Raw genomic sequence first — 14,149 nt, 5'->3', positions numbered from 1 at the left:
GGTGTTTGTGTTTGTTTGTTTGTTTTGAGGGGGGGGGGGTAATCCCCTCTTGTTTGTTTTTTTCCTTGGTTTTCCCCAACAACAAGGTGGGAAATAGAAGAACAAACCCAAGCAACATGAGCTCAGAGTTTTGTAGTTAACCTGTGACCAGCCTGACAGCCACCTGGAAGGCAGTGTAACCAGTGTGGTGCAGCAGGCCAGGGCAGAACAACTTTCACATMGGGAACTGTCACCCTAAAAGCATTTATGCTTCAAGATTTTTTAAATAGCTGATTTATTGTGGTGACATTGAAGTAATCTAACTCAAGTTTTTCTTTACAAATGTCTCATCTTTATGAATACAGTTAGATTTTCAGACCTGTGCCAGAAGGAAGTGTTTTTAGGTCAGTGAAGAGGTAAACCAATAGCAGGGATCTCATAATGRTAGCTCTTCCTGTTACATTGACATCATTGTGGCTTATTAGGAGGAGCTATCCTAGCAATTCACATTTAAGACTATGGAATAAATCCAAGTAATTGCATTTTGATGTTGCTCAAGAGCAATGACATAAGAGTGTCACTAATTGAAGGACTAAATTATCCTTCAAGTTTCTTGCAGAGTGGTGTAAAAGGAAACAAAGTTTTCTAATTACAATTTGTAGAAAACTGAAATTAAATGAACACAGGTCTTGTGCTGCATTTGAATTTCAGACAGATATTTCATTAAAAAGTATGTTTCCCTGTACATTGAAAGCAGGGTACAGAAAGAATCATCCATTTAATTTAAGATTATGCCTCCTGAACTCTATAGTTTTCAACTGCTTAGCCTTTGTAAGTCTTCAGTTAAAGCTACACCAAGGGTAGTTTTAAACTGCTACCATCTTACTAAACTAGACTGTGGAATAACTGAAAAAACCCTAGTATGCTACATAAGCAATCTTCTAGTTTATTCTCRATGGTTTAGTTTAAATATAAAAATATGAGCTTGCATAAACATTCAACAGGCAAGCCAGTGCCTGAAAATACAAAATAAGACAACCCACTGTCTTGGGCTGTGACCCAATAGAGTACAGCAACACACTAAATTATTCAGATCCTTGGAATAGTGTCTCACAGTTTCCATTCCCATTGGGAGTGTTACTGACAAGTAAAACAACTTGCACCAACACACAAGTCAGGTCTTGCCTATGTTTCTGGAGTATTCTTCTTACAACTTTAGAACAGCACTCATTCAGACTCTGTAAACTAAAGAACAAAAATGCATAACTCCTAACATTTAAAAAAAATATTAGCTTAGCACATGTACATTTTAGGCAAATTAATTTGAATCTAAAGAATTCAAAGGACTATTTCTTTTTTGTAGAGAAATTCTGTATACCTCAAAAGAACACAATGCTACACATTGAGTACCTTGCATTAAGTGGGTGGGAGCCCTAGACAAAGGCAAAGGACTGGTCCCTCTGCCATCCCACATCAGGTTGATGCCTTCAATCAGGCTCATCTGAAACAGAGGCCAGATAAACTTAACAGAATGAGAATAGACAACTTTAATACAGGTCTAATAGGCCTAATGKTACATTAGGGCAGACAAAAGCCTTGTCCTGAGGCTACACCCAGAATGGACACTGGGTGATGAGATCTTCACTTTTTATAAGTTCTGCCTTATKAACATATTGGGTCTTAATTCTCCARTGATCTTCAGGCCATGATGTCAACCACCCCAGACTTGCTCCCCCCCCCCCCTCAATTCGCTGTTGTTTACATATTTTGGGGTTCTGAGGCAGCGAGGTATCCTTGGATTCAGGCTCAGAGAGTGATTGTTTTGTCTAAAGATGGGAGAATGGTAGTTTTAGYGTTGTACTAGAGAACTACAAGAGTACAGATGCATGAAAATATAGAAATTAAAAATCCTAAAGCATCAAGGTCACCTGCACAGCTAGTGAGGGCTAACCCCAACACAACCCTCAGCATCTGCCTCCAGCACCGGCAGATGATAAAAAATCATCATATCTAAGGTGGGACAAGGTGTGACAGTATAATCAGTTTGAACATTCAGATATGTACAGCAGTCTATGAAAATGACTGAGAAAGGAAAGATGTAAATGGGAAGTGATAAATTCTGTAAAGATCAAGCAGAATTATYCAAATGGCTTTTAATTCCAGAAAACAAGTCTAGGAGCTCTTGTTGACAGTGTTTTTGAGTATCAAGTGATCATGAGRCCAGAACTTTAGCTGTAACTTTCTCCAGAGATTAGCACAGCAAGGAACACTGCACGTACAATTACTACATTAAATCACATATCCATAATCCCTCAGAGGGGAGCTTGTCCTTGCATCAGCTCCCAGAATACAACCTTTAAACAGCTTTGCAGCTTTTTAATTCAACTGTTATTATGACCGTAYTCTGAATTTTTAAAAAAAGGCCAAAAAACCATCTCCAAAACTTCATGCCCTGAGAAGTATTTAAGACTGCTTCAAATTCCACAGGTGCCTCTGCCTTTCCTCATACCTGAACACACGCTCTGCTTGGCAGGAGAGCAGGAAGCAACAGAAACATTTGTATCAGTCACTGAGAATCTCTTTTTCTTCCCAGATTTGTTTTTTCAGTCCCTGAAGATCCTAACCTAGACCTTTGCGGAGCCAAATTCTTGCATTGTGTCACCAACTTTCAGCTGCACAGGGTTCCTACTTGACTGAAAGAAGGAAACTATCTCAACCCAAAAGCAATACTCCTGCTTTTACATTTTTATTTTAGTAAAGTATTTAAGGCATTTGGAAAATTTGCTTTTCAGAACAGAAGGAAAGTAACGTACACATGCTGGGAATCACTCAGTGTGGAACACCACCTACTCCCTGTGTGTTATCACAGTCACACTAAGCCTCAAGGAAGATCATTTTATATTAGGACTGTGGGTAGGTACATATTCAGAAGTCAGAMACCATTTATTTTCCAGACATTTTATCATGTTAGTAGACTTGGCCAGTGAAGGCCAAGGGAAGGGAAATTCTAACAGTCTCATGTAAAACTGAGGAAATTACTAGATAGGAATGCAAATTATTTSTCTGTATGTCATACAAAAGCTGCAACAAATCCTCAGATCCTCCTAAATCCAGTCTACTTTTCTAAATGCATGAGCAGCTGCCTCTTCCTCATTTTCTTTTCTATTGAGACATCCTACCAAAATGGGACACAGAAATCAAATGACAAAAACAGACTTTCTGACATCAGATTACAAAAGAAAAGTGTATACTTTTCCCAGTTGGTACTGGAATTGCAGCAGAAAGAACCTATGACAATTTATCACTAGAAATTACACAGAGGTTTCTTATTTTCACTACTTGTCTAGATAGAGATGAGACAACATGAACATCACCTAATATTTGTAAGAAATGGACAGCCCATTTTCACACACCCACTCTCTTTAAGTTGCAAGGCAAACCATKAATTACTTCTACATCTGACACAATACTGGAGGAATTGCTCCCAACARAATAAAATAAGGTGTAAAATGCTTGAGGGGAAGGGAGAGGAAAAGAACAGAATACCTGAGGTTTTTAAACACAGTATATCTTAATACTTTGAGGTTCTTAAGGCCACAGTACCCTTGCATAAAATCCAGTGGAAATTRTATCAGCAAACACAGTATCATACTGATTTTCTAACTGTCACAAAAGTAACTATGCAAAACAATGTAGCTAAGTGACAATCCATGCATTATTTCATAGTAAACAACAGGATACCAACCAATGAAATAAGTTATCATAATTTTTAACAGTGAACAAATATTAACCTTTAATAAACAAATAAACATTTAATTAAAGTCTTCCTACACTAAGTCAGAATAGGTATCTTCGGTATAAACACAGCACAAAACAGCATTAGCTTTAAAGACAAAATATATCTTCAGGTGGTTCTTTGAGGGTTATGGTTGAGTGCTAGCTGACAGTTCTGAAAAGCAAGAGTAGTAGACCTAATATTTTCATKAATACTTTTAAAGGTAGCTCACAATAAAAAAAATGGGAGCTAAATCCTGACTTAAATTCAGCTTTGTGACCACTGATAAAAACAATCACTACTACACATGCAATAGCTATCCACATCAACTATCTTATTCAGATTGGTTATTGCATTTCTACTTCCCAGAAAWTCTCTTTCTTAATATGTTTTGTCACAGACAAAGCTATACTTAGCAACTGAGGGCCTGGGAAGGGCTGGAAACCATAAATATTCTGTTCTAGAAAATTACAGGTTCTACTCCCATAAGGTCATACTAAGCTAACATAGTAAGATCCACTACCATAAGATAATTCACAACACTCAAAAAAATTATTTATGAAAGCCTCTTGMTTCCCTAGCTTAAATAAGTATGAAGAAACACTCCAAATATACTGATTAACCACGACTTTCCAAACACATTTGTAGACAAGATATGATAACTGGCTGCGCTTTATTGTCTGGGGGTTTTCCTTTGTTTTTTAAATACAGGAAGTGATTTCTCTCTATTCTGATTTTGCCTGGTTGTGAAAAAGTGYAGTTCTCTCTTGAGAAGATAAATACTCAGGAACAGAAAGTGCTCACCTTCTGGGCAGCACGCACAGTCTGCTCTCTTTGGCTTTCCACTGCTGCACATTGCTCTGCCTTCTGCAACGTTGCGGAACATACTTCAAAATCTGTGTGTCCCAAATCCTGCAGATATTGGTAGAGCGGGGAATTCTGAAAAGGGAGTTAGAAAAGGAAAATGAGAAAAAACCCAAAGTTAAAAATCATTGTGTGTTTCCTGCAAAACACCACTGTGAATTCAGCAACCACACAACCAGCATTGAATAGATTGAGAAATGGAAAAAAAAGAGAAAAAGGCTTCTGCTGTCTCCAAAAATGGTACTAGTATTCTGGCTTAAAAAAAAAAAAAAAAAAAAAAAAAACCAAAACAAAAAACTAAAAATCCCACAACACACAAACAAAAAAAAACCCACTAACTTTTTTAAGCTGCAGGCAATACAACAAATTTATGAACAGTCCTTAAAAAAGAAAAATTATGGAATTCTGATCACCAGAGAATGGTGATATGTAGAATGATTAGATATTTATCTATACAGACCTCTAAAATTTCTTCTTGTCATCTGCACCATGCATCTAGATTTACTTAACTTTTATTTTTCTGCTCATAACTAGATATATGGCAGTATCTAGGACAGATTTGATGAAAACAATACCTAGGATAACTACAGTTCTACTCAGGACATGTAAACAGACTTCGTTTTTAAGAGAAACTCTCAGCAATCAGTCTGATATAGTCTAGTTAGACAGGGATTAATTCTGACCCCTAAAAAATTTTATTAAGAAGAGTATGCAAACACTAGCAAACTGCATAGGAAGAACACCAACATCTTAAGAATTTAATGTACTATCAACCAAAACGCTGCATATAAAAAGTAAAAACTTTACAGTAAATAATGCACAGTTGTGGAGGTTTGCAGAAATAACTGCCAACAGAACACTGCTACTAGTGTTACATCAACTCTCATAAACTTGCTGGTGCAAGTTGTGAAGGGGCCCACCTACTCTGACCATATACCAATACAGCCAAATCTCAAATGACTGCTTGCCACACAATAAAACTTGGACGCCATCATTCATACCAGCTGAACAAATTAACTTGTTACCTTTAGCAATTTTGTTAACCCGATCATCAAAGTGCCATTTTAATTCCTCTTACCTATTTAAAGCATGCAAAATCATATTTCTGTTTCCTGTGTTTGAGTTACAATAGATTCAGCATCCAGTCATTACCTGAAACTTAAATATTCATACTAACTCACAGGTACARACATTCACACTAATTTACAATGACAATGATTGTGCAAAACACTAGGATAGGTTGACGACTCATTTCCTTGTGAGAATTTTCCCAGTGTGATGACACAGTCCTATGCTTTACCAAGTACCCTTCTTCCATGGTTGAGTACTTTTTCAAAATGAATCCAGCTCTAATTAAACTATGCTGTTCTGGACTGTTTCTCTCTAAGTAGAACATGCTATTTTACCAGAATCCCTTAATTAAAATGGAAGAGAAAACATAATCAACTAGAATACTTGTCTTAAGAATAGTTAAGTCTTAAGAATACTTTAGACACTGTTAAATTCACCTAATAACTTCAGGATAAAACTCAGAATATGCATAACATTGTCTTCTTAAAATGGTTTTCATACAAAGCCAGGCTGTGCACTGCCAACACACCTGGAACAAGTGAACACCTCCATACCAGAACCTTTAGGATAGCATGGAATTTTCCCCATTTAGGTGAAGACTTAGACAAAGCAGGGGGTGAACAGAGAATGTTTTCTTCAAAAGCCATAGTTTTAAGGCTCGCTCCAGGTAGAACTTCAAAGAAATCATATCTAGGCCTTGGCAAACCTGACCTCATCTTGACCATATTTGCCATGAGCAAGGCCAGCTATCATGTGACACAAGACCATGCTTGTACTTTGTTGGTACTCACCGACATACAGACAGCTGGCAAAAGAACCCAAAAATACCAATGAGTTTTACTACTAGTATCTCAGGGTGCACCTTTCTTTGAGGTCCRTGATGAGATAATTTTTTTAAAGCTGTTCAAGAAAACTGGTCTATTGCGGTTTAGATAGGTTCCATTTCCTCACAAAAATGGATAAAGGAAGGCAGAACAAGAGGTAGAGGCAGACAGTGTCCACTGAAGACTGGATTATCTAAAATCCTGAAAGCTATCACTAGTAAGTGAAAAATGGCATAGATGTAAGAATGCCCAATTCTTTTTTACTGGTTACCTATCTAAGTCACAACTTTCTATCTAACTGTAATTCATAGATTTTCTACTCTACAGAAACAGTAAAAAATACACCATCTCTCATAATGTTAACAGAAATTTCAGCTCCTAACTATAAAGAATACTTTTACTTGTTCTGGTAATTTAGGTAGAATATAAGCACCTTACTAGTTTTATATAAATCCCTTCTGACCAACTCTTAGAAAGCTTTTATCTGGCTTCACAATGGGTAAATTTACACTTTCTTAACACTGCTCAGAAATGGAAATCAGTTTTCTGACTATTAGGTTAGGAAATGAAAATTAATTAAAATTTAACTTGAATGTTTATCATCTATTCCTTTGAGTAGATAATGGTTCTCCTCTTTCAGTTTCTCACAAAGTACTCAGGCTACAAAATCCTCCTCCAACAGATTCCTTTGGCTCCACATGCTTTGTCTTTCCCATTCTTCCTAAAATATTATTAGCAGAACTTACTTGCATAAGGGAAAAATCCTGKTTTTTTATAAACTTCAGTGACCAAGAACTATGCGGTGACTAAAATTTCTTTTGTAAGTAAAACCACCATTGTTCCCCTTTCTGAATCTATTAGAAACATGCATGATGTGGATAAAGAAAGCACCGACTAAGAAATGGGTTGAGGCCCTTGTGAAATTAGATTACTAAGAATATTAACCAATTAATGACAAAGTTCTTTCATTAGGAGTTCTTCCTTAAGAGTGAGGTCTCTTGGTAGCACAGGCAGCTTTACATTTTTCTTAGAAAATCTGAATATTACACTCCTATTAGAAATACCACAGATGGCATACATAATTAGTCTATGCTAACATAAACTCACACTATTTATTTATTTACTGTATTTCATTTTCTACTGTCTAATAAGCCTGTTACTTGCAAAGCTGTGTAGTGTATATAACTCATGGTTGCCTATAATCAAAAGAGGAAAAAATGGATGATGTCTCCACCAATCTATAGATAATATCTCCCATGACATATGCAAGTAATGGCTAGAGAATCCATTAAAGCCATTTCTACAAATCGAAAGGTAGGTTCTATGTATGTGGACATTCCCACAAAACTTCCAATATTATCAAGGAGTCAGAAAATTATTAATTATRCAACTACAAAATTGCAATATGATACCATTAAAATATCCTATTTTGTATACTGTGTGTTTCAGTACAAGAGACAGAATTACTACACTTAATGCTTACAAAACATATTTCATCCTCACAAAGCTTCAAAAACAATAATTAAATCTCATACCATGTCTGATGTACCACAAATCATAGATCTGAATTTTTAGCTTAGATCCTTACCCACACCTCTCGCTCCTAAAAGACTTATTTCCCATAAAAAAGATTGCAGATATGCACATATTCTTGCACATGCACTTGTAACTGTGAGAAAAGTTCCCTGGTTTCAACTCATGCTGTTGTTCATCAACACTGTCAGGCTCAGTTGTTTTCACCTGCAAATATCATGGTAATATTAAAAAACATATACTACTTGGTTGGGAAAAATAGGAGGCCTCTGCCTTTTTTCCTCCCAATTTTCTTTGCCCAGAATTCATACATTCATTTTTACAACAGTCCAACATTAAAAAGGAAAAAAAAAAAAGCAAAACAGCTTTTACATTTCTGCATGCTATGCTTTTATTTTAGGAAATTCAGGACACAGTAGAGAGTCTATCCTTGCAAGAAGTAATAGGTTGTAATCTAAAACAAAACAAAACAAAACAAAACAAAAAAACTAGACTTGAGCAAAAGTTTTTATATTAGAATGTTAATGAGGTAAAGGAACAGCAAGTTTGTTTCAATGGATGGCATGAAGAGGGAATTAAAAATATAAAATTTCACCTTCTTATTAATACAGCATATTATTCTAGAGGAATCTATTCCCATATACTTAATGAATTTTACTTTCAACTCTCAACTTAGATAATAACTAGAATCCTTAGTATTACTCCTTTTTGACTGTCAGGTTGATTTGTTTATTTTTAGTTGTTTCTGGCAGAATGACATGGTAATGAATACTGTTGAAAGTAGAGATGGAATTTTTTTTAATAGTTCAGCTTATTATTACATTACCATCATACTAGCAGTTACTGATAGGAAATACTATCTAAAGTAAGATACTATCTAAAATAAGGCTTTACAGCAATATGCTATATTTATTTCTGTAGTTTCCACCGAGATGGTTCTTCTTCTGAGACAACCTAGATATAGGAGACAGGGATTACATTTACAGCCAGGGCATTTAAAAAAAAATATGTTAATTGTCCAAAATGAGTGCTGCAAATTAAACAGCTCCAGAACAGACAGAACATGCCATTCTTTTTTTAGGGCACTTCATAAAGATTATATATGGACAAACTTGTTAACAAGTGAAGAAAGATAGTCAGAAGCAGTTGATCTGAGTAGGAACRTAGTTTTTGAAAGTGTTAAGAATCAGACTCAGCAGAGACCAACAAAAAATCTACTAATCTTTTTATGACTTTTCAATTCACTATAGTTATACCACAAAGTCAATTGTAACCATTTACAGAACAGTATAGGTTTATCTAAGCTCCCATTAACAGAATCAAGAAGGAAAATCCTTTCCTCCTCATCTACAACTCCCTGAGTGTATTTATTTTAGATCCATATGGCTAAAAATTATTTCACTCCCATATCTATGTTCAATTAAATTCTCATTTTTTCATTGCTGAAAGTGGCTGAGACTCATTCTAAACCCAAGATATATTTTGCAGGATTGAAGAACAGTCCACTAAATTACTTTGGGTATTTAACACTTCGCCAGTGCTTATTTTAATGCCACTTGCCATAGAGTACTGACTTGGGTTAGGAAAAAACATCTAAACTGAAGACTAAGCATAGTGTTTGCAATCATAAGACCACAGTAAAAATTAAAAAAAAAAAAAATCAAAATGAAGGCAAACAATAAAAGATAATCAAACATAGCATTGCCTGCTACTATGTGATGGAAAAAGTGTTTCAGTAGAGAATTCCCCAGCCTCAGAAAAGAGATTGCTTTTGATAGAAAAATACTCAAATACTTACATCTWTTAAAGCCTTGCAAGCACAGATATCGCACTTTAATATTTGAGGCATTTTGTGCGTATTCTGGGGAAAACCTTTGCAATCACATACCAGATTAAGACACTGTTAGCTTTTGTAGTCTTGTTACAATAGCAGCTGAAAATCAAAACCACACCCAATTATTTTTGCTGATGCATCATGAAGTAAATGACTCAGGATTTCTCCAATAAAGACAGGGGCTTCCCTCACCCATGTTCCTTACTGTGATAAAATTTGCCACTTAGTAGCTAATGAAGCAGATTAACCTTAGAAGTAATATTTAATGACAAAATAAGAGCCTTAAAGATCTCTTCTGCAAATACGGATGCTTTTCAAAGCTGAGGTTTCCGATATGTCAAAAACACCTTGGGAGCTTAAGCCACCTCTGAGATAACTACAGATTATGAATTATCAGTTTAAAACCCCAAAAGATCAAACATTTCTACCAGAATGACAGCAAAGGCTAAGGTATGCTGAACAGGTGGCTGAAGTCAGAACAAAATAATAGTACTGAAATCTTCCCCTCTCTCAAAAAAGATCTGAAAAAGTTGAGCTAACACTCACAGACAGTGCGATCTTTGTCTCCTGGAAGAGTGTTTTCCATTTTTCTCTTTGGTACTGCTCCCATGTACCTGACAGAATCTTGCCCACCTCCCCGTTTCTTTCTGCTTGTCCCTCCAGGATGATCCGWGATGAGGATGAGAAGAAGCTGTCAGTGTAACCGCACCTGTGTCCCTGCACAGTGGCATTTTCCTCWCAGCACTTCCCAGGATCATGCGATTTCTCCTGACTGATGTGGCTTTCTAACTGGGAGGAGGGAGACGAGGATGACAGATCGTTAAAGGCTTTTAAAAAGATGCTGCTTGAAGAATTATTGCACACTGATCTCATATTCAGCCATTAATAAAACTTTCCAAGCAACAGTATTTAAAAGCCTTGGTCATATTCTTCTGGCTGGTAACCACCTCCTCCTGAGGACTGTCAAAGAGCCAGGCGCTGACAGGGCTAATATTAGACAATGACTTCAAGGCAGCCAAAGAGCCATTTAGATTTCCTATTCTGCTTTTACTGCCACAGCAGGCACAGACCTTGGTTCTCCAGCACTACTGTATCATCTGATTTACAAGTAGGCTCTGATAACTACTTGAAAGATATTAATTTATTACTGTTCCCAGATATTTTCTGATGTACAATATCTCGGCCAGTGGCAGGATTTGGCATGGGGGGGCAGCAAGGGGCTGCGTAAGGGGAAGTTTGGGTTGGATACCAGGAGAGAATTTTTTGCTTCGGGGGTGGCTGAGCACTGGAGCGGGCACCTCAGGAAGCCTCAGGTATCAGGCCTGTTTGAGTTCAGGAAGTATTTGACAAATACTCTCAGGCACATGATGTGATTCTTGGGGTGTTCCTGCATGAGGCCTGGAATTGGGCTCCAGGACCCAGCTGGGTCCCTTCCAACTAAATATATTCTATGATTTTATGGTATATACCTAATTTTGAATGCACTCACATGTCCTCAAAAGTCTGAGAAGTTTTACAGCCTGTGTATATTCCTGTATTGCTGTGTATCTGACAAGGGAATGCTTTCCTTTGCATTGTACAGCAGRTGGTTGCACATCACAGCCATCGTGGAAAAGCATTAGAAAAAAACATTACATACTAGACAAAGCACTGAAATTCACTGAGAGCTCTGGACTGTTCACCCATTCAAGAGTGGACCTGCAAATGCTGAGGTGAAAAGCTGAGCAGTTCCTTTCTGACAGAGATGAAAAATACTGGAAAAACTGCAAGTAAAAGTGGCAAACATTACTTTCCCTGAAAGTACCTGGAGTCCAGGGCAGGAAGTCACTCATCACGCAGGTCATCAGACTAGGCTGATAATACAGGAAGGCTGGCTTGTTTTATACCAGCTAGTAACAACTCACAGATTTAACCCTTCATTTACACTCAAAACTCAATTAATTACATCAATGCATCTGACTGGTAAACTAGTGAAGTATTTCTGATATGTTTTTGAAATCTCTTTAAACCATTAGCCCCAAATAATCAACTTGCTTATCTACTATAGATCATGTTAATTCTTACTCCTAATGACAACACATTGTGCAAACATCTTTACTGAAGAGAAAGACATTCAAGACAGAAAAGGCAAGTCACATTACGAAGATTTCAAAGAAAAGTATACTGAGCAATTCTTTGTATTCCAGTGTCTCAAGGAAGTTGATTCATGACTTGAACTTGCAAGAGCAGTACTGCASTATTAACCCTTCTGTAAATGACTCCAGAGCAACAAATGCAAAGGAGGATTAAAAAACAGACCTCACAATTTACTCTGGATCATCATGTACTTTCATCTTAAAATTTTCTATTAAAAACAGCAAAGGCAATATAGGTTTACACATTATATAGCCCATATAATAATTACATCTATCTGTTCTGATATTCAGAAGTGCTTGATGAGTTGACTTGGCCTCTGCAACAATCAGACTATCCTTCACTTAGTTTTAATCTTGGAGGTTATTTTATTTTCTCTCTGGTATCACCTGCTCCCAGTCATGTGATGAAAAGGACCAAGGTCTGTCCTGCCCTTCACCTTAGCAAACTGCTGAGAAGCAAAACATCTGAAATAGTCCATCCATCACCAGCCCAAGTGCCTCTACAGTACACTGCAATCTCCCCAGGCTGCATTCCCATGGTCAATTTAATCTGCCATTACCCTGAGCACAGCTGAAAGCTGCAGTACCACTTTAGAACACTGATGGGAATATTTATGCAGCCAAATGGTGAGATGGAACAAGAAAAGGATGTATTTTCTTTTTTCACATTCTTAGCCAGGTTAGCTTACAGTCTAATCAGCCTCCTGAGCCATTGAACRGCATAACCCACAAATCCAGGTGCTAGTGTAAGGAAGAGGATAGGAATAAACTGCAAAAGAAGAATGAAACCCAAACATCTCTTCTGGCAACAGCCCACAYTCCAGGAGAAAAAGTACAGTCCCAAAACCAGCTCATCAGAATGACAAGTGAACTGTGGCTTTGACAGAACTGTGTATTCATAACTGGCTTTATTTAATGCCTATGTAAAAAATAAGAGTGACAGAACCATAGAAGGTGTGTGAAAACTCTTTTTCAGCTTTTCCTTTTTCCTTATTTATGTTTGAGATGATTTTTGGAATACATCGCAAGTCTAATGCTTGACAAAAATTACATTATTTTGCAAGTCCTAAAGTTACCAGTTTTTTGAATGAAAGTGACTTAAAATTCTCATCACAACAAGAAGTTTCTGAGGTTAGATTCCCTGGGGTTTTAATTTCTTTTTGTTTKATTTTTTAAACATGATGATTTTAGAACAGTTTATTTAGGTGAAGAAAACATTTGTGAAAATATCTGACTGAGTCTTTTGATAAAAGCTCAACTTTTTAAACATATGGTTTACTAGTTTTCAGATAAGGATTTGAACATTTAGTGATGCACTGCTATTCTAAGAAACACCATATTTCAGACAAGTTTTACTACTGTAGGCATGTAGAGACCATATCAGCTAAAGACTCTTCTGTATATAGTTGTATTATGCTGAGAAATGGTGGCGCCTCTTCCTAGAATCTCTCTTTAAAATCTTCCAGAAGTCTGTGGATCAGAACATTATATGCAGGCATCCTCCATGCCCCTCAGCACCAAGCAGCATCTTTGTTTGTTGCCTAAAGAAGCAGAGAGTTGTCTTTCTGAATCTGACATTTGAACACATTAAGATGTTGCCCAATACTTCACTTTTATGCCATATCCCTCCTAAGCAGACTGCACCATTCCCACCTCCTCCCCACACAGGACTGACTCAGTGCCAGGTAGTTGCCAGCTCTGCTGGACCCTGGTGCTTCCTTTCTCTCTTAGGATGGCGTGCTCCTTGGAAACCACTTCCCCACTGTTTTCAGCATTCATTTCTCACATCAGCTTCTTCCACTACAGCAAGAAGACAAAGAGCACAGAACATGTCTCTTCAAACTCTGGAAAGGATAATTCCATTTCTATGCATATTTTTCGTGAGTGATGTGGAGACTGACTGCTTGAGCMAGGGCTGATTGTGAAATAAGGGTACCAGTGACATGTTCAAAATCTTTGCTCTGAGTTTGTGGGTTCAGTAGAGCTGTGTTCAGTATTTTACACAGATCTAAACTTCTGAATTTGAACATGAGGTTYGTGATGCTCTTTGTGTTCAGCCCTGGCTTGTTTGCACAAAAGAAAATTTGGAGTCGTGAAAGAGCACACACACAATTTATATTGCATTGTTCAATCT

The 14,149-nt window shown here is 37.0% G+C and overlaps 1 protein-coding gene across 4 annotated transcripts in view; it reads right to left on the bottom strand.

Annotated features, from left to right (window-relative positions):
- VEZT (vezatin, adherens junctions transmembrane protein) overlaps window positions 1-14,149 on the bottom strand; it is a 52,339-nt gene that overhangs the window by 32,219 nt on the left and 5,971 nt on the right. For all 4 annotated transcript variants that reach the window (XM_057386990.1, XM_057386998.1, XM_057387003.1 and 1 more), the window contains exon 2: window positions 4,559-4,693. In XM_057386990.1, coding sequence (XP_057242973.1) covers window positions 4,559-4,693 — 135 coding nt within the window. The remainder of the gene's footprint in view (window positions 1-4,558; window positions 4,694-14,149) is intronic.

The sequence above is a fragment of the Malurus melanocephalus genome, unplaced genomic scaffold, assembly GCF_030028575.1.
Source record: "Malurus melanocephalus ecotype Western Australia unplaced genomic scaffold, MMel_1.1 scaffold_17, whole genome shotgun sequence".
Taxonomy (NCBI): Eukaryota; Metazoa; Chordata; class Aves; order Passeriformes; family Maluridae; genus Malurus; species Malurus melanocephalus.
The sequence above is the reverse complement of the archived record's forward strand: the minus strand, read 5'-3'. Positions and strand labels throughout refer to the sequence as shown.